This window comes from Cephus cinctus, unplaced genomic scaffold (genome assembly GCF_000341935.2).
Source record: "Cephus cinctus unplaced genomic scaffold, Ccin1 Ccin1_scaffold0608, whole genome shotgun sequence".
NCBI lineage: Eukaryota > Metazoa > Arthropoda > Insecta > Hymenoptera > Cephidae > Cephus > Cephus cinctus.
In genome coordinates, this window is record NW_014333254.1 from 23060 (window position 1) to 46143 (window position 23084).

The 23084-nt window shown below is 38.5% G+C and overlaps 2 protein-coding genes and 1 long non-coding RNA gene across 10 annotated transcripts in view; 2 read left to right on the forward strand and 1 right to left on the reverse strand.

Moving 5' to 3' along the window:
• Positions 1 to 14259, forward strand: part of LOC107269153 (retrovirus-related Pol polyprotein from transposon 412) — a gene marked incomplete in the record, with an annotated part of 19687 nt that extends 5428 nt beyond the window's left edge. Inside the window, 3 exon segments of the mRNA XM_025086405.1 lie at positions 493 to 1100; positions 13533 to 14038; positions 14121 to 14259.
• Positions 14260 to 16161: 1902 nt separating this feature from the next.
• LOC107269156 (kelch-like protein 3) lies at positions 16162 to 22713 on the reverse strand. 8 transcript variants are annotated; one of them, XM_015742700.2, is made up of 8 exons: positions 22596 to 22713; positions 21824 to 21976; positions 21307 to 21386; positions 20252 to 20479; positions 17282 to 17472; positions 17049 to 17189; positions 16706 to 16964; positions 16162 to 16622 (listed from the first exon to the last, which is right to left on the reverse strand). In XM_015742700.2, the coding sequence occupies exons 2-8, from the start codon at positions 21943 to 21945 to the stop codon at positions 16441 to 16443; spliced, it is 1203 nt and encodes a 400-aa protein (XP_015598186.1). In that variant the 5' UTR covers positions 21946 to 21976; positions 22596 to 22713; the 3' UTR covers positions 16162 to 16440. The 8 variants fall into 8 exon arrangements, with proteins under 8 accessions (XP_015598186.1, XP_024942177.1, XP_024942176.1 ...); XM_025086409.1 differs by lacking the exon at positions 22596 to 22713 and adding an exon at positions 22405 to 22589; XM_025086408.1 differs by lacking the exon at positions 22596 to 22713 and adding an exon at positions 22035 to 22398.
• LOC112494553 lies at positions 17374 to 21517 on the forward strand. Its single transcript, XR_003060084.1, has 2 exons — positions 17374 to 19418; positions 20984 to 21517. It is a non-coding gene; the product is annotated as an uncharacterized LOC112494553 (long non-coding RNA).
• Positions 22714 to 23084: the final 371 nt, after the last annotated feature.

Consider the following 23084-nt stretch of genomic DNA (forward strand, 5'->3'; position numbering starts at 1 on the left):
AAAAAACCCGGGAGCCATGGTTCTCTGCGAGAGATCCCGATAATCGCAATCCGCGATTATCCGATAGCTCCGCTATCGCCCGAGCATGAAAGAAGGACTTCTTTTTCGCGGTCCGCCGGATACCCGTGTCCTTACACGCGGACTCCCCGCGACACACTCTTTTTATCCTACCTACCGCTCTTTGCGGTAAGTCAAAAATCAAAACAAATCTCCTCTCCGGCGCCCTCCCCGCGGACCCGCAAACCGTAGCCGATCAAAGTTCCCGGGGTACCGGCAGTGCGTCCTGGCGGTTGAGCACCCCTTGCTTGCGGGCTCTCAACCCAAAAGGGCTACGTGCCTCCGCCGCCAGTCCACTACTTTCCCCCGTTCCCTCCTCCCAACCACGGACCTACGAACTCTTTGGAGATGGAGGCTGGAGGCACTGCCGTGCTGCCGGCAGCGCGCGGAGGTGCGGGGCTTCTGTAACGTGTCGTCCTGACGCCACGTTACAATGTAAAAAAAGAATTAAATAAACCGATGGTCCCAGCTAGAGTGACCAAGATCTGCGATAGGCCGAGATCTTATGAAGTGCAACTGCCTAATGGTAATGTAATTGAAAGAAACCGCAGGCACTTGCATGGTCCGGTTTACAGTGACGACTGTAATAGCGATAGCGCACATGATAATGTAAACGAGCGTACAAATGAAAATGTTCGTGCTAGCTCACCGGCCAAAAATGTAAATACACCAACTAGAGATGTAAATATACCGACGGGAGCTAGTCCTAAAGTAAACATGCGAACACGCTCGGGTCGTGAAATTAGAAAACCCGAGTACCTAAAAGACTATGTACAATAAATGTGTTAGGTCTCCCCAAAGGAGGGAGATGTGATGATATGTTAGCGATCTAGGGTTGGCAGCACTACTCACGCACTCACGCGGCTGCCTCCCCTCCCGACTAAAACAGTCTAGCCTGAGCGCTTCATGGGCTCACACGCGTCCGGTCTCCGGCACCCCGCAATTATATTAATAAAGTCATAATATTAATCTTAACGGCACGAGTATTTATTTATGGAACTTACACAACATAACAGTACCATTACACGGCTTATGGAGGACAAGTATACACTTCTTCGAGACTTGTTTAAACGTCAAATTAATCAAGCAAATTCACTCACTTTAACCTGCGACATTTGGTTAGACATCTTGAATAGTGGGTACCTAGGCGTAACGGTTCACCATCTATTGGGTAAAAGTATGAATAGCGGGTGCTTGGGAGTGTTTCCCCTAGAAGAAAATCATACTGCGCATTATATCTCCGAGATGCTGATAGAGTCAATACGGTTGTTCCACATAGATACTAACATCGTTACTGCGATCGTTACCGATAATGGCGCGAACGTAAAGAAAGCGATCATCGACAGTTTCGGAATTTCAAAGCATATCCAATGTTTTGCTCATGTTTTATCGCACATTGTGCCAGACTCGATTAGGGCCACGTCTTGGGTCGAAGAAACTATTACGAAAGTTAAACAGATTGTCACACTTACAAAGCGCAGCGTTATTGTAGCGGAAGAATTGCGTCGATTACAAATACGGGACGGGAAGACCGAAGCAACTGTATTAAAATTTAAGCAGGACGTGCCCACGAGATGGAACTCAACACTAATAATGATCGAACGATTCCTTGAACTTCACGAGTACGTGTATCCGGTGAGGTTGAAGTGTTCTGTATCTGTTGACCTTCTGACGCGCGAAGAACTCGATGTATTACGCGATTTAGTGTTGCTTTGCTTTTGAAACCCATAGAAAACGTAATTACTGAGGCTAGTGGTGATTCATACGTAACATTTAGTTTGGTGATACCAATAATTCGGTGTATGACTCTCACTATCAGCAATCGAAAACCGTTTACTCGAGCCGGAACGATACTACAAACTAAGCTCCTGGAGCAATCCGAGCGTCGATTCGAAGATTATGAGGCTTTAGAAATGTTATCAATCGCCACAATTCTTGACCCGCGGTTCAAAAAAGTTCATTTCCAAAAGCCAATCATCTGCGTAGCAGCTGTCAGGAAAATAGACACTATGTTCAAGTCGCGTTTAAAAGAAACTTGCGTGGCCATCGGAGAGGATGTTAAAACTAATTCGCAGAAAGCAACGATGCTAGCGTTTGGAGTATTCACGATGCTTTAATGATAACAGAAAATCAAACGCTGCAATCCGACAGCAACGACATCGATCTTGAACTTAAACAATGTTTGAGCCAGCCTATTGTTTCGCGGTCCGAAGACCCTCTCGGATACTGGGAAAGATTAAAATCGGGATATCCGAATCTATATCCAAGTGCTATAAAATATTTAAGCATCGTTGCTACGTCCGTACCGTGTGAACGATTATTTTCCAAAGCAGGAGCGATCAAAAATGAGCGTCGTAGCCGGCTCACGGGAAAAAGATTAAATGAATTAACTTTCCTAGGCTCTCTTAATAAAAAGTATTGAGGTATTCCTTGAACTGCACTATTCGCTTTTTTTCTTTTTATTTAAATTTGCTTCTGTGTTCTTTCTGGCATGTCTCATAGAAATGTATTATAAAAATGTACATATATGCTAAATAATTTACATTTGCGTTCTGTGATCTACGCTTTGAGTTTATTGCCTGTTTCAAACCTGTATGAACTTGCTTCTATAACGCTACTGCTTGCTTAGGTAAGGTATAGATTTTCTATTCATTGCATGGACACGAACTGAAATTGATAAATATTGAAAAATATTTTCATGTATAATGTTTTTGTCTTGGTATACATTTGAATACCAACCGTTGGAAACTTCGAACTCAATGAGCAAATCTGGAATCGAAAACCATGCAGCATTACACAAAACATTTCAACATTACATACTCCATGTACTCGTAATGATGAAAATGTTTAATTATATTTTTATATAAAAAATGGAAAAAGATACTTACTGTACTACAAGTTTGTTCATCTTGTTGTTCAGCTTTTTCGTATAAAAAAAAAGCTGCAAGTTTCAACTTGCAATTTGCTTCCTCCGAATCGGTGGTAGTGTACAAAGTCTCTATATGAGGAAGCATTTTCATTTTTGTTTAATCTTTGGCTTTCTCATAAATGAATCTTTATTTACTACCGAACCGCGAAATTTCAAATTGCTATAAAATTATATCCGCTTGGCCTATTATCGCCAAATTTCATATGTATTACGGCTAGATGATATTCCATACTTGCAGAGAATTGCGGTTTGATTCGTTGAAGTAAGAACTAGTTGCAGCGATAAAGATGATTTTTCGAAATATAAAATCAAAACTTTGTCAAGAACTATTTAGACGAGTATCACAAAATTTGCGATCGCTAAAGTGATAACGTCTTTTTTTTGGGGGAATTTGAAAATGAAATAAAATCGGATCCGCAGGTTGAATTATGACGAAAATTATAGTCAATGAAGGGATTATAGAGCTGCACATGCCTGCAAAACTTGGGGGCTGTAACTAAAACCGTTCTCGAGTTATACATGTTTGAATTTTGGGAGGCCATTACACACACACACACACACACACACACACACACACACACACACACACACACACACACACACACACACACACACACACACACACACACACACACACACACACACACACACACACACACACACACACACACACACACACACACACACACACACACACACACACACACACACACACACACGCGCGCGCGCGCGCGCGCGCGCACGCACACACACCCGGACATTTTCTCCAAATGTGTTTTCTCGAGGTTTCGGTACATTCTGAACATGGTGACATGAAAATCTTGAAAGAAAAGTTTTCCACCGTCACATAGCTTCCTCTATGAGGAAGCAAAATGAACAATTTCGTTTTCATATAGCGTTTGAATTAGTGCGCGCTTTCTTTGATTCAACGATGCATCGATAATTATCGATGTTTTTGAAAATAAATCGATTCGAAAACATCGATCTGTTTTTAAATCGATTATTTTAGCATCGATGCTTTTTTTGAACATCGCCCATCTCTATTCCTAAGGACACCCTGGCCAGCTCTTATGCGGTGGGGCCCTGAGGTCTGGGAGACAATAAACGCAATCTGAAACCCAGAGAGGTTTACTCTCAAAACTACAACGGACAAATACTAAAGTTTTCAAAATTAAATACGAAACCAAATTCTGGCCCGATTTATTAAACCAAACAAGAGAAAGAGATGGAACAACGGTTCCTGAACAAAATATACAAGCTTTAGGCAGAACAGGACCGTAGATAGCCCAAGGAAATTATTAAGCTGGCGGTCCCGAAGACCTATTGGCAAAATAATATCTACAAATTTACAGGACCTTAATATTCTACAAAAATATACATCGCACTCCATACTATACAGAAGTACACTCTATACAACATTCCTCACAGAATATACAAGCAAAAGGATATTATACAGAATTTAACGTTAACGAGTGCTAACGGACTCACGATACCTTTGTGCTAAGGAAATGACTCCGCGAGACGTGGACTGTATCGGCGGTAACGCAAAACCAAAATTTGACCCATAAACGATATAAAATAGCACCGATCCTCCAGAGCGCCACCGATTAGCAATCCACGGATACAATAATGATCGGGAATGCGTAAGGCACGACACTGCGACACGGTCTATCTATCATTCACGTAAATATGGTCAACTCACAAAAGCGTCACTCGCCGCCTTCCTAGTTACTCCAGATACCCTCAAGACACAATTTCTTTGATACTGGGTCCCTCAAGCGGTCGCAAAACGGCACGGTACATTATACAATACTATATTATACAAATCCGACAAAACTAGAACAAAACAATACGAGACTATACAAAATTTACCAGACGAATACACGTCTGTTCCTAGGCTCGGCCACACCGTGAGTGACGCTAAGAATGTCGAAAATCGGGAACCTTCTCAAGAGGCGCGCTGTAATACATCCCTTAGGCCAATCTGATTGGCGGACCCATCGGATTCGCCAGAGCGCTCGCGATCTTCAATTGTTTTCTTAGATTCCGATAAAGTAAATCCTGGAATCTTTCGTGTTTGGGATGGCTGCAGTGATATTTTCGGGAGGTGGGAATTAAATTCACCTCTGCCCCCTCAATGGACGGCTCCAGGCCGTTACTGCAACTTGCGTATGCCCTCTGGATCGGGGAGACGCTCGCCGAATGTTCCGCGTAGCTGACCTCTGAGGGTGTGTGCTCCGGTCTGGCTGTCGCGTCGCCCCAACAGCGCGCTCCACCAGGCCCGTAGTTAGCACTCTCGGGGCCCGTAGTATTCAAATTTTGACAAGATCCTTTCGGATCCGCTTGAAAAATATAAAACACAAACAAAACGTTCCCACGAGAGAAATAAATACAAATTCAACAAATAATATGCAGTCCAATGCCACGAAATCCCTTCCCCACGCACAGAGCTACACGATGTAGCCGGAAGTCGCAAAATGTTACGTTTTGTGACGTGCATGTCAAAATGCCACGTCACGCTAGGTGTCGCATGTAAAAGTCCAGGGTGTCCAGAAAAGTGTGCAACGAGTGACGCTTTGGCGCTGCGCTCAAACTAAAGTATCCTCTCTGTTGTTCGAACGACCTGAGGTACGTAAATAATCCAGCACAAGCTGGACACCATTAACGATGTTTATATGCATTCAAGATTACATTTTCTTTAAAAATTTGTATATATCTTTATGCATTTCTAAAAAAAAAGGAGACTTACAAATTAAATTTATATGCCATTAAACATTTTCGACAACGCAATATATTTTTCTGATTAGCGACATCATCCTGCATTTACATTTTATATTTGTGAAAATTATAGATTTCAGTGCTTAAAGCTTCTATGTCCCGTTGAGCAACAAAAACTTGTGATATCCCCCAAAAAAGCACTTACGTGTAAAAAATTAGGCTAAGTATAAGAATGCTGTGTATTCCTCTAATAAAAAGTTGGCGGATCCGTGCCAAGAATTCCAAAGTACTTACTTTGAACGTACTAATAGTATTCTAATACCATATGTTTGTTATTAAGCTTTTACCGTTATTATTTTTGACGAAGCATTGTTAATGTGCTCTAGTATATAGAAATTTGACGCTGATTTTGATTTTGATGACTGGCATAATGGACGCAAATTTATATCAAGAAATGCAGGGACCCGCCAAGTAGTACTCGATAAGGAATCACCTAAAGTTTTAATAATTACTAAATGACCATTAAATGATAATCAACAATGGGAAGCAGTAGTAATGTAAAACAGTAGCAAAAACATTATAGGAAATTTTGAAAATACAATTAAAATGATGAGCCAGTGCTAGATCATATAATAGGCAAACATGTAGTGACTTATGTACTTAGCCTCAATAATTTGATATCAATACTTTTTATTAGAGGAATACACAGCACTCCTGTACTTGGCGTAGTTCTTTACACGTAAGTGTTTTTTTGAGGGTATATATGACCCTTCGGAGGAACCAACATCTCCCACGCCAATAAACGGCCAGTCGTCCCCCGATGACTCGGCAGACAGTCAATCCTCTCTCTATGACTTGGCGGAATTAATTGGTATGGGTCGACAGTGCCTGCGCGATCTCAGCCAGACTCTCAAAACGCACGATCCCGAAAATACCCCTTCGTTATTCAGTGAACCCGTTACTAATATGATACAAAATCGTGATGCCGGCTTGGAAAATTACGAAATTATACACATTTGAAGAATGAATTACGATAAGAACCACGTAGCACACTTTGTCAGCGCCGATTGCGAAACCACAAGTGCCGTCGCTCAATTGCTAGCTGATCTCAAACGTATGGGCAAGGATGCCCTTAAGAGCAGCCCGCTGAGAAAAGGGTACGTTGCCGTCTCCTCAAAGGGACGGTACAAGACCTTCACCGTTACTATCAAAAAGCGCCATTTCAATAGAGCGACGCCTGAAGGCCTAGTCCTCGGTCTGCACGCACTACGTCAGGCAGCCGAGCGCTACCAGATTCATACTCTCCAAATATCTAAGCTAGGCGATGGACTTGATGATATCTCCTACTATGTCTTTAAAGACATGCTGGAGACAATCTTTAAGGGCGTACCAGTCACCATCACCATGTGCAACGACGTCGTCAAAAACGAACCTCCTATCGACCGGCGGTAAGAAATATTCCGAGAAAATCACGAGAATCTCGTGGGTGGCCATAAGGGCATTACAAAAACCTACAGGCGTATAAGAGAGACATTTCAGTAGAAAGGAATGAAACAACAGATAGAAAACTACGTGCATCGCTGCAAAATTTGCCAACAACAAAAACTGGCTCGTATAAAAACTCGACAGCCCATGCAGATAACGGACACGCCCTCTGATATTTTTGAAAAAGTAGCGATTGACGCCGTCGGCCCCTTGGACATTTCGCCCTCCGGGAATCGGTATGTGCATCATCACAATACAGGACAATTTTACATCAAAGCAGAAACCGTTGCGTTAACCTTCGCGAAACACTGGATTGCTCTTTACGGACCTCCTTAAACTATTCTCACCGATCGTGGCGCGTGTTTCACTAGTAAGCTTTTCCAACAACTAACCGAGATTTTCCGAGTTAAAACACTCACCACCTCCGCGTATTGCCCGCAATCTAACGGTTCCGTCGAGCGTAGTGACATAGTACTTGCTGAATATTTGAAAACATTCCTCTCTCGTTTCGATGATTGAGATGAGCTACTGCCATTCGCGATGTTCGCGTATGAACTTATGTACGGAAAGATCACGTGCGCGATTCCCGCGTTTCCGCCTGTCGAAAAAATCGATACGTACACCCAATATATGGTTGATTTAGTTACCAGATTCAATGAGATCCATCGAGTAGCGACGAACAACCTCATCTCGGCAAAGGAATGATCAAAGCAGCAATACGACTGCGATACTCACCTCGTAAATTTCAAAATCGGAGACGAGATCTATGTCCTCCAAGAACCGCGAAACGGAAAATTTAGCCCTCAATATCATGGACCCTACGAGGTCGTCGATATCACGGAAAAGGAAAATGTGACGTATGCAAACAAGGCTGGACGGCTCAAAACTAAACATCTGAACAAAATAAAGTTGGCCAATTAGTAATCGCAACGACGAGGTTGTTTCTTGTCACAGGCATACCACTTGGCAAAATTTTAACATCCATAGGGACAACTCTGATGTTGATCCTGGCGACTATAGGCGCCACACCCACGGCTTACCAGACGCGGCCGATGCTAGACCACCCCGGCATCTTTTACGAGCTCCTTCCGGATATACGCGTGACCACCACCGATTGGAAAATCATCTCCTACCTCGACCTGGAGTGGCATCTATCACTACAGCCTTAGGGCATCCAGCAGATAGAGAGTATCATATACGAGTGTAAGAATCATCTTAGCATCACTTAGTGCATCAGCTTCCTTTCCAAAGCCAGGCTCGATCGCCATGAGAAGAGGATTTAAAGTGTATAAACACAAACCCGATTCCTCATGTCGCCCGAGAAGGAAGACAACCCCCCCAACCAACAAGCTACACGCGGAGCGCCCCTGGAATTCATCGACTCCATCTCGCACGCACTATTCGAGACACTCACGGAAGACGATGCGAAGCAATATGGCCACGAGATTACCGAACTTGAGAAGAAGGGCCAAGAATTGGCGCACCTCATAAAGAACTCCACTCGTATCATTCAAGGCAAGATCAATAGGGACATTCAGCAGATTGCCAACGTTACTCTCGATATCCAAAACACCTTACGCTGGAAGCTTCAACACATCCATCGCCTCAATTACACCATGCATCTCACTAGTTTATCGAACAACATGATTGACGCTGCCGATGCCTACATCGATACCTTGCAACGCTTCGTGGACGCCATTCGCTATGCACAACTCGGAATTCTGCATCCAGATTTACTCTCTGTCGAGCAACTTACCACTGCAGCTCACCATGTAAGAAAATCTACAGCGTCTCTTGAGTTTCATGTTACGATGACTGACCTGCAAGCGACAGATCTCTGAACTATCAGTCACATCACTACGAAGTATCAGGAGGTTCGTCTACTGGTAAGTATCATCTTGCCCTTACTGGAAGCAAAACCTTTCCAACTATACAGGCTTTACCCATGCCTTCAGCCCCAGAACTTTACCGGAACGACCAAGGGCACGGCCTACATCCAGCCTAAGCAACCATATATGGCCTGGTCTAACGAGCAAGGGAAGTACTTCACTTTTGATGAACCATACTTGAAGAAGTATTACCACCTTCCAAGCAGCTACGCATGCCCATTGCACATGGCACTGAAAGACGTCCCTGATAACGATTCTTGCGAAGCACGCCTGCTCGTCTCGCCGAATGGCGATACTCTACGCAGGTATGATATCAGTGTTCTGGAGAACACTTATGGATGGCTTTACTCGCTCGAAACGTCCGACAGCCTACGCATTCAATGTCGCGACGGCAGTGCAACCACAGTCACCGTTGAAGGGACCGGAGTCCTCCAGCTGAATCCAGGATGCACATGCTACTTCTTCACCATCACACTCCCACCATCCAGCATGATTCCACCATCGATTGACCGAGTTCACCAGCCACCCGCCATTCTCAACATCAGCAAACTGTCACTCCCGATAGCCGAGACATACGGCAAGAAGCTCGACCCCTTGGTCATCGCGGCACGGCTACCCTCTATAGGGGGATAATTACAGCAGGCAGACGTAAGCTTGGACGCCCTCGAAACTCATCTGGACCAATTAACCAAGGAACAAAAGTCAATAATATGGTATCACCGCACGGGAACCTAGGCATATAGCGGCATTGGCATATCACTGGCAACGGTAGCAAGACTGGTGCTATACGCACTTCAGGGCAGTATACCAGGACTGCTCCTGAGCTGCTGCAGGCGCCGCAGAACACGCCGAGAACCCGTCATCAGGCCGAGGCAGAATAACATCAGTTTCCCAATGGACATCCGAAACCCCTCTAACTTCCCATAGAACCCAGCCGAATTGCACCCGCCATCCCAGCGCAGCCCCCACATGACCCTGTATGCGCTGTAACACTTGTCACGTAAGATATAAGGTGAAAGCGCCTCACCAGCGACTCAGCAATATCGATAATTTTTCTCGCCCTTTTTTCGGTCTTATTGTCCCTCCACTATCGTTGTTGAACCGCGTATATTACATCAGCGAGCTTCAATCTAACAAGGGTAGTGTTATATCCAAAAGTAGATCTACTTAAGTAAATGCAACCCGCAAATTCATTTCGGCGCATCGAACTTTGCAATTGCCTCATGTAAATCTTAGAACGCTGAGTAGCAGGCCACGCGCTCACACCACATGCCAGCGCGAGGTATGAAGCAAGACTCTTGCTTTGTAAGTTTATCAATATTGCAATGCATTGTCCCCAAAATCGGAGCTAATGCACCTACGATATACAGAACCGATCATCAGTCTTTCGTGAATCTTGGCAACCAATGGAACTCCTCGAGGGTCCACAATCGAAATCATCGAGTCTTGCTTGTTCCTCCGCTGGTAGTATTTTACGTGTCTTCGGATCCTTGTGACCAAGTCTTCCCACCCGAGAGCCAGGGAAGTCACCACGGTGAGCGTGTTTATAAATCTATCGTGAGTGCAACGGCAGATAACGGAGTGCCACAGAAAGAACTCGCAGTGAAGTGCAATACCAACTCTTTCAACCTTGTCAACAATTGTAAGTTAACTTATCTTACTTATAATAAATAATCAACCTGTATACCAAAACTTCGCCCTCACTCGTCAGCATTACACCCACCAATTCCACAGGAAACAGATACGCCTGGCGTTTTAATGGTAGACCACGTTAAGATATATCTACGCCCTAGCAGCTTCACTAGTTAAGGCTTAACAACTGCATATGAAATCAACAATAAAGAACCGCAACATCAGTGGTGTCCAGAGGGAGCTGAATCGTGGTGTCCGTATCAAAAAGCTCACACAGCCAATGATCTAAAAAACTATCGTTACAAATCTCCTCTTCATCCAAATATTGTGGCAGCTATTAAACCAATTTATCGAGATCTAAGTGACAATAAATTATTGAAACGGTGGAGTATTCACACTAAACTCTAACGAAAGTTTCAATAATTTGATTTAAAGTATCGCACCAAAACACTTGAACGCCGGACCAAGTATCATAAATATTGCTGCCAATACTACCGTATATATTTTCAATGAAGGTGCAAAATCCCTGCTTCGAATCATGGATGAATTGAATATACGTGTTGGCAGAAACGTTGATCGCTATTGCGATGAGATTGATATGGAGCGTATATCCACGGCGGAGATACGAGCGCAACAAGCAACGCGTGAGGGAAGAATAGCTCGCAGGTAGGCCCATATTGCAGAGGAAGATGCTAATATTGCTACTGAAGAAATGTTATATGGCCCCGGAATAAATGACTGAGGGCAAAGGAAAAATATCCGATTTCAAATGAAAGATAATCATTTGATACAAGCTTTACACTTACGTAAATTTTGAACGCGTTTTACTCGAAATGCTGTTTTCAAAGTCTGTGTCCATTATATTTTTTACACAGTTAGTCCGATTGAGATAAAATTTTCAGAGAATCATCTTCAATGCTTTAACCAGTCGTTGACAAAATTACTTTTTGGAATTTTCATCAGCGTCTTAAAATTAAACATTTTTTTAAATTACCTTCAATCTGCGATTCTTTAACCGTGCATGAGATCTTCTATTGTTGCCGCGATGTCCTCCGCCTCCTTTTGAGCAGCTCTTTTCAATGTCCTGGCCTCTTTAGTCTCCTGTTGGGCTCTCATGTTGGCTATTGTTATTCGTTGAGAAGCCAAGTTTTTAGTAAATCACAGCGCGCTTGGGCCAATTACAAGGTTTAATAATTGCATCATATGTAATACACAAGTATATCCATCATTAAATATATTAGCTGCAATATAAGATGCAATCTCAACAATGTGCTATTGTAATGCACTTTTGGAACCATAGACCAAATGACAGCATTTAGACTTTCGTTGTTATTTTGAATGTATCCTTCTAAACAGGGTTCTAATAAATCGGTATCAGTTAATCTATCGTATACCGGTTTAATTACTTTTGGGGCAACTACAGGAATTAAATTTTTATGCTTATAAGAATCCAAAGGTCCAGAGGCCTTCGCTTTCTGATACGAACACCAGGTACCTTCGCCGAATGGGCATTTGTCATGCTGTGGCTTTTCACTTCTAATTGCTATAACTTCGGTAATAATTTGAATTTTGGAATGAATAAACGCTTCAAATATTTTTAATAAACAATTTATCTAGCCAAACAAAATTCATTTTTTGAAAATCTCAAGGTGATGTAACCCCTTAACTGGAAAAAATTAATCAAGATGCATTGGAGGTATAATCGCTCCAACCTTGATGCTTTGCTCCAATAATATTCGCGATTATTTGTTTACGTTAACAATTTTTTGGCACTATTCGGCAAGCGGCTGGTACAAATGACCACCCTGCTATGCAGACATTTCTTTAATTATACAAGCTCCTCTCAAGTTACAATATCTTGACACCTCCAGAGTTCGGAAATTGCACAGTTACTGAGCAAAAAACTCCAAACTTTATAGTCACTGTTTCTGATTTGAAAAATATCTACAAGTCGGAGAAAGTTAATAAGATCACGAAGATTAAGGCAAATATTAATTTGCTGATCCAACGAAAAGAATGGGAAGAAGTCCGAATTAGCGATCACGATTACGCCCTTGCACCAGTTGCCGATTATTTTGTATACTATGTGATAGGTTCACACTTCACAGTAGTTATATATATTTATGAAAATTGGTACTTGGTAAAAGATTTCTTCCCAGTGGTTTCTAATGGATGCACTAAACATTGCTCATCTAATTTAATAATCTCTTTGTATCAATGCCACCAAAGGATAAAGTAGTATTACAATTGATGCTACAATTATCTATAACTAGTTTTTGTCGTTTCCGAATTTTAGGTTACGCGTGCAAGCAAAGTTTGAAATACAGCAAGTGTGACGTTTGCAAAAATGCTATAAAAAATCCTGTATCCTATACTCAAGATCCAAGCGCAGATATACTCAATTTAAAGTCTCATGGAAGGTTTTTTCACCCCAATGAAGCGCTTTTTAAAATGTTACAAATTTTGAAATCATGTTATAAGCAAATTTTTGATTTTTCTTATGTTTATAATTGTACAATTTATTAATGATATGTTAAGTTCACATCACTTCTCTTTCCCTTGCACAAAGGAACATGGTAATAATTTTCTCGCATACACCATGCATAATTATTTAAGAATGCGCATGCGTCAATACTCTCACCAGATCACGAATGCTAAACACGAAAAAAAAAGTATTGCAAAGAGGAAACTAGCCAAGTCCTATAAACTTTAAATAATGAATAAAGCATTTATATATTTTTTTCAAGAACACTCTCTCATTCTATTTATTTTTAGACTTGAATTTGTCATTAAGTGCAATAACAAGTTTTTGAATGTTACAGGAAGACGATAAAATTTTATAAATAGTTCACGACAGCTTGTGATCCAAATTGGTTCTCGCTTCATATATTTTATAGATCAAAAGAAGTAACAGCGTCTCGAAATCAAGAAATTACATATTATAGTACACAATTTGTATATTCTTTCGTACCTCTTTTATAGCGATTAATGGGTGCGTTCCGCCGACACAACCGGTGAGTAACCGGTGAGACAACAGTTGCGAGTAACCAATGATCAGTAATCAGTGTCTGCTGAACGACATTTGTGTATATCCGGCGGGAATATACAAAAAATGGATCCAGCATTATTAATTGCTTTGGATAGTGGGTTCGATTGCAATTTAATCAGAACATTAATAGATGATTTGACAGAACCTATTAATAATGATTCAATAATAAGAGAACGCGACGTTAGAGCCAACAATGAAAATTATGCAGCGATTATAGTTCCTCTGTATACTAATAATTTGTTTAAAGAACATTTTCGAATGTCACGCATAAGTTTTGAAGTAAGTATACATTTTTGAATCGAGTGATAGTTTTAAAATGCACAAAATAAAATATATAATCTATAAAATTTTTGAATTATAGATATTAATAAACACTATTGGAAACAACATGTTGGGTGGTCAAAACACCCCAAACGATTTAAGTAAGAAAATTATGTTCAGTGTGTGGATCTTAGCAAAAAGCTTCTTATCTGTTGGGGACAGGCTTGGGATTGCTAAAAGTATCGGGCACACAGTATTTCGGGAAATCACTGACGTACTAACAAATTTGTTATCAGAATATGTTAAATGGCCAACTCCTGAAACATATAATGAAATATCCCATGTATGTTTATAATAGTTATATAATATTTTATATTATTAAATTTATAAAATTTCTCAGATATAATATATCAATTGCAGGTTTTTGAAAAACGTTCACATGGTTTCCCCGATGTAGTAGGGGCGATTGATGGGTGTCACATACCCTGTAAACAACCTATACATAATGCAAATGATTATTATAACCGGAAAGGTTTCCATTCAATAATATTACAAGGTATGTATAAATGAAATATTTATAACGAGTAATAGTTTATTCATATTTTTTATTTCTTTTATATAGCGGTATGTAACGACAAAGCAAGATTTACAGATGTTTTCATTGGACTACCTGAGCGCATGCATGATGCCAGAGTATTTCGTAATAGTCCTTTATATAATGACATGACAAATAACAGAAATTCTCTGTTACCACCAAGTTACCATATACTTGGGGACTCTGCATATCCGCTGTTACGTATATCGACCTTCATTCCGAAACAGAAGAATAACGTAGCCGACAGGACACATAATTGCAGACTCAGCACGTTACCCAGTGCATTGCCGTGCCACCTACCCAGCTGGTTAGCCGAGTGCATTCCTAACGTCCTAACCGTACCTAGAGCATCAGCAAAAATCGACTATATAAGCAGCCAAAATCATAGCACTGACGCTCAGAAAATCATTCAGTTTCACGCGTAAAATATCGGACTGTACGTTGTCGGTGCACTCGTGGCTCTAACCGTTAGAGTATTAGATTCAGTGTAATATTTGCAATCTGGCCTAGGTACGGATTCGTTATTACATACCCTAGGGAACAAGCTGGATCGGTTACCGGGCAAAATTGAGCTGCATACACTAGTCTTTCCATGTAACGCATATATTAGACAATTTTCTGTCCCAAATTTCTTTTGCCTTAACCTCACATACAGTCAGATTTTGTGATTCAATATCACGATCTCTATCCTCATTTCTCATAACTCAAATACTGTGAATAACAATAATTTGTTAAAACTTATTGATTTATTTGTAACAATATATCGCAAAAATCAAATTTCCTCGCGTATTACATATCTATTAAATCTCTCCACGTTAGAATAGCAAGGAGTGTTTCAACACCTTAAACGAGCAGCGAACCCACTATTGAGTCTATTCTTACCACTCGGAATTCACTGAAATTTTATTCATGTTACCTCTGGTCGTTCCTTTTCTTTTGGTTACTTCTAAATTTTCGTTATCAAATGTAAAGGCCTCGCTAGCCATTACGGCCTACGTAACAAGACCGTGGATGGAACATGCGGTATATTAAAAAAAAAAAAAAAAACGAATGCACCATTTACACAATAGACACATTCACTATGTTAAAAATTAATAATTTAAAAACTAGCCGACGAGATTCCAAACACAATATTTCAATTGCGCACTTTAAAAATCCAAATAGTATTCAATTTTGATAAATATATCTTATCTCACGCCTAGATTTTTGGAATGAAGAGATGGCTAGTTCCAGATTCAATGAGGCTGATATTGAGGTTCGGCATTTACAGTTTGAATCCGACTGCTAATAGACTCATACCAATCGTTCTTCCATACGTATCCTGCTGCCAATTTTTCGCCTGTTTAGATAATCACAATTTACAATAACGCGTGTGTCCTGTTGGCCGTCCAAAGCGAAAAAGGAACGATCGACATGTGTATCGCCAGGATATCACGTTACAGCTAGTGGTAGGGATAATCCTTAGTGTCACGAAATATCTATTAAGGAGTAGAAAAACCAATGTCTGTACTACCAGCTTAGTACCTGTTACACAGTGGTTCTCAAATTTCGAGGTAACATAGATAGAAACTTTTGCTTTTATATATTTTTAATTTGAAATAGAGAAATGTATAGAAAACAGATGTATAGATATAGATGCTAACAAAACTATATAATCTTATCTTATCAATCGTTGCTGTGTTTCTTTATTATATGCATTCATTTTAACTTTTCCTTTTCTTACACAGAGAACTAGCATATCAAAAAATACGTATAAGCTACTTCTTATCATATTTTTATATCGTAGTTTTATAATTACTTATAGTTTTTTTATTTTTAATAGAAGCTATATGTAGTTATGTGGTATATCAACGGCGATTACACCTCCCTGACTTCGTCCAATGCTCATATAGGTTGGATAAATAATCCACGCACGTTTTTTAGGATTGTACACACATATCGACCTGAGATCTACAGTACCATCACTACCTCCTACCACGTACAGCTCCTCATTAAGGCACACCACACCTATGATAAATTGCATAAAAAAATATCCTTGGTTTCATGAGTATAATAACAGTGTAGGTATAAACAAAATCTGTTATATCCACCAGCATGATGTCGAGGCCCAGGCATTTCTTCAATAAATGTCCAAATGTTTGTATTTGGATCAAAGACTTCAACACTTTTTAAAACATTCGTAATCGCTACAGCTCCACCAACGACATATAAAATTCCCTTCAGAACACCTGCGCTTGCAGTTTGTCTGCGAATATTCAAATCCGCAACAAATATCCATTGCCCTGTTTCCGGATTATAGCATTCTACGCTAGATAAAGGCAGCTTATCTTTCCCTGCAAAACCTCCAATCTAGAACAGTGAAAGCAACCGTAAATAATCTTTGATATTGTAAAATTCATAATTATTTATATGGTTGTTACACTTTATGCTTACAACGTATATGCGGCCGTTCAGTACAGCCACTGTGAAGAAGCTACGAGCTACATTCATTGGTGGTATTATTGTCCACTTGCATGTTTTTGGATTATAGACTTCAGCTGAACTATAAATTGTCTTTTGGTCCCGACCACCGATCTAAAGAATATTTCTCAGTATAATTTGCAAATTTTGTAAACTTTAATGTATTTGAAATATACGAAAGTTAGGAAGAATGAGTTTCATAGTACAATGTAAGACCATACAGCATAAATGCAATCATCCAGTGTTACAACGCCGAAGTTCATTCGTTTAATTTTCATTCCTGTACAAGCAGACCAATGATCGGCGGAGACATCGTAAACATGCATGGTTCTTAGCGGTGCTTCAGTTAAATTACAACCACCTACTGCGTATATCTTACCCTCAAGAACGGTTACACCTGGACAAAAATAGTAAAATATTTAAACATTCAATAACCATTCAATAACCCAAGGCATATACCTTGGCCCAACGAACACAGTATTGCATGTAACACACACGTTTATCGTACATTGTACACACGTATTATTGTATTTGCTGAGATGCCTGCATGCGAAATTCTGAGATAACTGAAGAATCGATTGATTTAACCGTTACTGCGTAATTTTGGTTTTGAGACCAGCAATGTGAACTTGGCACCCGACTTTGGAAAATCAAATTTTTTGTATAGACTTATAGATTTAGGTATGTAGTTGTTTTTAGTACCAAATTTTTCGTTTGTAGTAGACCCAAAAAAAAGTTATAGCATCAGAAAAAAAGCCCATCCACCGGCTTTGAAAAAAATAAAATCTAATCACTGATTCCTACAGAGAATCGTTTGTAGTTGATTGTAATAAAAGAATTTCCGTTTGTAGTAGCATAGAAAAAAAGTTAGAATTTTTTTTTTTTCAAGTTGTTTGTAGTCATATATAGTTACATTCATTTCCACTGTAGTTTTTCGGAAATTCACGTGTAATAGATATACTACGAGCATTTGCTCTGACATCGTTTACATATTGTTTCTAGCAGCATTTATTTTGTTATTAGCTTTTCGAAAACTAATGGGGAGTTAATATACTGCGAATTCTATCTCAAAGATCATTTCTAGTTGTTTGTAGTAACATCTATTTCGTTTGTAGTCGTTTGTAGTAGCTTCGTTTCGTTTGTAGTAACATTTATTTCGTTTGTAATTGTTTGTAGTAACGTCTATTTTGTTTATACACGTAGTAGCTTCAAAATGTACGAAATAAATGCTACTACAATCGAAAGAAAGCTACTACAAACAACTACAAACGAAACAAGGCTACTACAAACGAAATAAATGTTACTACAATCAACTAGAAATGATCTTTGAGACAGAATTCGCAGTATATTAACTCCCCATTAGTTTTCGAAAAGCTAATAACAAAATAAATGCTGCTAGAAACAATATGTAAACGATGTCAGAGCAAATGCTCGTAGTATATCTATTACACGTGAATTTCCGAAAAACTACAGTGGAAATGAATGTAACTATATATGACTACAAACAACTTAAAAAAGAAAAAAAAATTCTAACTTTTTTTTCTATGCTACTATAAATGGAAATTCTTTCACTACAATCAACTACAAACGATTCCCTGTAGGAATCAGTGATTAGATTTTATTTTTTTCAAAGTCGGTGGATGGGCTTTTTTAATGATGCTACGACTTTTTTTGGATCTACTATAAACGAAAAAAGTGGTACTACAAACAACTACATACCTAAATCTATAAGTCTATAAAAAAAATTTTGATTTTCCAAAGTCGGGTGCCAAGTTCACATAGCTTTTGAGACCCTCTAACCGTACACGCGGTTCAATTGTATCCGGCGCGATTTTTAATGAGTAAAAGATTTTAAAAAATTGAGTTAAATTAAGACTAGAATGATAGATTGGAAAAACAATGTGCTAAAATATATTGTTATTCGAATGTATAAAATAAAACACGTAAAGTGAACTGTTATTGGAAAAAATGATGTATTGATGATAAAAAATCATAAGTTTATTATAAAAAAAAAAAACTGAAAATTAAAGTTGTGTGACGTGATTTTTCGATTCACAGTCACAAGGCGACTCCGGCTATCGATTCAGATAACATTCTCGGCTTACTGGTTCCCTTCGAGTCGTCACCCTGCTCAGAAGCTACGTTCTCGGGTTTATTCGTTTTCGTAACAAATTTTGTTTGTTTCGCGTTCAAAAAACGACTGACGCGGGAAATTGACCCTTTGTCGTTTATTTCACCTACCCAACAATTTTTTTAGAAAAGAAAGCGGCAATACCACGATTATTTTTAGACCTATTCATGGAGTTAAAAATTGTGCAGACACGTATGGCCCAAGAGTACGAAGTAAGGCTTAAACATTTATAGGAGAAATGAAATTCCGAACGTATAGTCAGTCCACTAGTTCAATGTGTTTTTTTTCGACAGGTCTAAATCAAAGTCACATGTGGCTTGCCGTAAAATCACTCAAATAAATGTTCAAGGGAAAATATATTGCAGTGCAAAATGGTGCACCTACATACGTTCTAATGTCATTTTTATACAAAGTCATATCTGGCTCCTTGAAAATATCATCGTTTTTAACTAGTCAAAAAATACATTGAACTCATGAATTAATTATAGATCAGACATTAACATTTTCAGACACTTCGTACTTGTAGCTTCAATTCAGTGCATACAGAAAATATTTTGCGACAGCGAATGCATAAGATACAACCGATCATACACGCATTACTCAAGAAAAGTCTGTGCATTTGTTTTCATTAGCTTGCATGCGAGTACACAAGGCCCCAAATTAGCAGTTAAATCATGAACCAGAATGTATATTGCAAAGTGTAATTCGAAAACAGTGCATTAAAAACCTATAATTATTCTGCTTCATCATTTCCATTAGGCAGAAACAAATCAACCAATTTCAAACGTTGAAAATATGTTCGAGTTTTTGCCAAAACTTCGATATTAATGATGAAATAATGTCTGGTTTCTACATAATATGAACATAATAAGTGTCTGAACAGACCATCAGGGATATTTATGTGTACACAAGCATATACAAATTTTTGTTTACTTTCGCATTCAAACATCATATATATTGAAACGGATTTTTAAAACAACTCATCAATGTCAAATACAAATATAATGTATATTTTTTCTTTAAAACGATAATAATGATTACGCACCACTGTTGCAGAATCCTTTTTGAAAGTTCACAGCTTTATGCCACAACTTTGTTCGAAAGTCAAAGTACTCTACACCATTAATCGTTTTTATATTTCTACCCCCTATTATTATTAGTAACTTTGGCAATTCGTGAGGTTCTCTAGGCCTTATCCCTGGTATTTTAGACGAGAACTGTCCTGCTCTTTTGAGTAAATGATAACCCATAGCTTCTATTAAATAGTCTTTACCTATAAGGTAAAACATTTAATTATATAATTTTTCTGTTTTCCAGAATCCCTGTACATGAGATGGTCGTTATTCATACGCTTGCTTACATTGAGAATTAGCTTTGAAAATTGGTTCTTCCCAGACATTTTCTATTAGATACATTTTAGGAATTAACGGAAGGCGAACCTGTTTCATTAATTCTGCAAAATACTGCAGTCTTTCCTTTTGTTTATATTTAACCCAAGATATTACAGATTCAAATACGATTTCTTCAGATGGCACTGCCAGATGATCATTAGAAATAAGTTCCATTAATTCTTGTGATGACAATTTCGAAAACGTTTCATTTTTCACAATCTTTCTCCAAGAAATGCCATCCATGTACTTATTTTAATTAATACAGATACCCTATGAAAATGGTCAAACCATAAAAACAATTCCACATTCAAGAATCCCACTGTTACATAGTTTTCAACATAACACAGTTGTCTGAATGTACAACTGATCTCATGACTCATTTACAGTTCTGATTCTTACAAGAAATGATGCTCCATGTAACCATTCGTTTGACCGAGGAAATCAACACATCCATATCGATTAACAAGTGCACGGATTTCAAAACAATTTGAGGGATTCAATTGTGTACAGAGAAAATCACCGCAAATATAAATGGCAATTTCAGCTTGTAAAGAACTTGCAGCGGCTAATAAAGGCCGCACGTTATTTTCATTTACATGAATCATATTACCATACATAAATTGAACAAGATCGTTCAGAACAGTGTGATCTATATCATGCAGTGCAACACAGACTGGCCCACGAGCCTTGAACTTCTCCAACAACTCACGGAAAATTAAACTGCTCGCTGCCAAGACCATTTTATTTGCTGGTACTGCTAAATCAACATCAGCCACCAAGATTACATCCCTAAAAATATTTATCTTACATAATATTTCAAACATAATATTTCCTAAAATTTTTATTATACAAAACATCAATGCTTCTGTTTAAAGGAACTTATTGGTCTTCTTTGTCATTAAATATATGTTTATTATAAATTTTTAAATATCATATTTTAATAGTTGCATGCAGCATAAAAGGATTCTAAAGATCCCAGTAAAATATTGATAGAAATTGAGAAGTAACAAATTTTTGATATGATCAAAATGTAATTTTAAACGACATAAAATTCACTTATAGTAGTTGGTATTTCAGAAATAATTGTGGAGATGTTTGCACAGCACATAACACAGGATTAATTATGACTAATGTATTGTCAAGTTACTCTTAAATCAATTCATGTGTAAATATAAAATTAAATGAGAAGTACAATGCAAAGTATAATTAAATGAAAGCAATATTACTTTGGCATTTCACTAAGCATACGAAGTTTTCCATCAGGCAAATGATCGCTTCTGTATAGTAACACATGTTTCCCATTCTCTCGAAATACATATTTCAAAAAGAGTCTCTTCGTAGAATTCATTTGATTAGTAACACCAATGAGTGTATGACGACTGAAAAAAAAATCAAGTTACATTCCTGCAAAATGCATGAACTATACATATAAATTACCTAGCCAACTTTCATGTACTAATTTTAAGATTAAAGATACCAGAATTATATAATAAATATGTAATTCTATTAAAATTACTATGCCTAAATTTGTTCTATTTATTAGTAATAAAAAATTCAAAATTTACAATATACAAATTTAAGACCCCCTCAAAATGTTTCTTACAAATGATATGTACAAAGTCATTTTACTCTATGTAATAATCCTTGATTATTTTGCTAGTTGCACCTTTGTATTTTCACTTTGAAAATTAGACAGACAAAAAAATAATAAGAAGAAAAATAAGATATGTATAACCAAATTTAACTGATAACAAAAAACCATTTTTGTATCACATAAGTTCTCAATGTTTATTAATCCCTCACAAACCCTTTTTCTTGTCAAAATGTATCTTTAAAGTGGTTAAGATTCAACAACTAAAACACTAATTTCTTTCTGTGGGATATTAAAAAAAAAAGGACACGGAGATTATCGTTTGAAATAACCAAATGCTATGAACGATATTTTGTTTCCTTAAAATATAAATATTAAGTCACATCAAGATTCTTCATAAATTATACCTATAGTGTGAAGCATGGGTTACAATGCTTGTTACGTCCTATGCGTGAGCGACCGTATGCGGGAGCATCAGGGAGCTAGCATAGGTGTTGAGATCAAAGATCACGTAAAAGGTATTGGGTTCTTGCCACTTTAAGGTGCTAAAGCACGCCTATTTGCGTTTATGTCACTTGGTCGATGGTTAAGATGAGGATCACAGACAGGTACTAAATATATTGATTTGGAAAACTCACTCGTTCTACGGGAGTTTAGTTGAAGCTACTGGTAAAGGGTTTATCAGGATTGAGGAGCTAATAGGTTCAGGTCTCGAAATTAAGAGAAAAAGGTATAGTTTAACTAAATATAATAAAACAATAGATTAGAATACATGTAGCCGTTACAGTAAGATGTAGGAGAGAGTATGTTAATCTACTAACATAGCGAAATTCTAATACAATGGATGTGTGATCGTCAACTTATGTAGTATGGGTTACAAAGATAGATATATATAT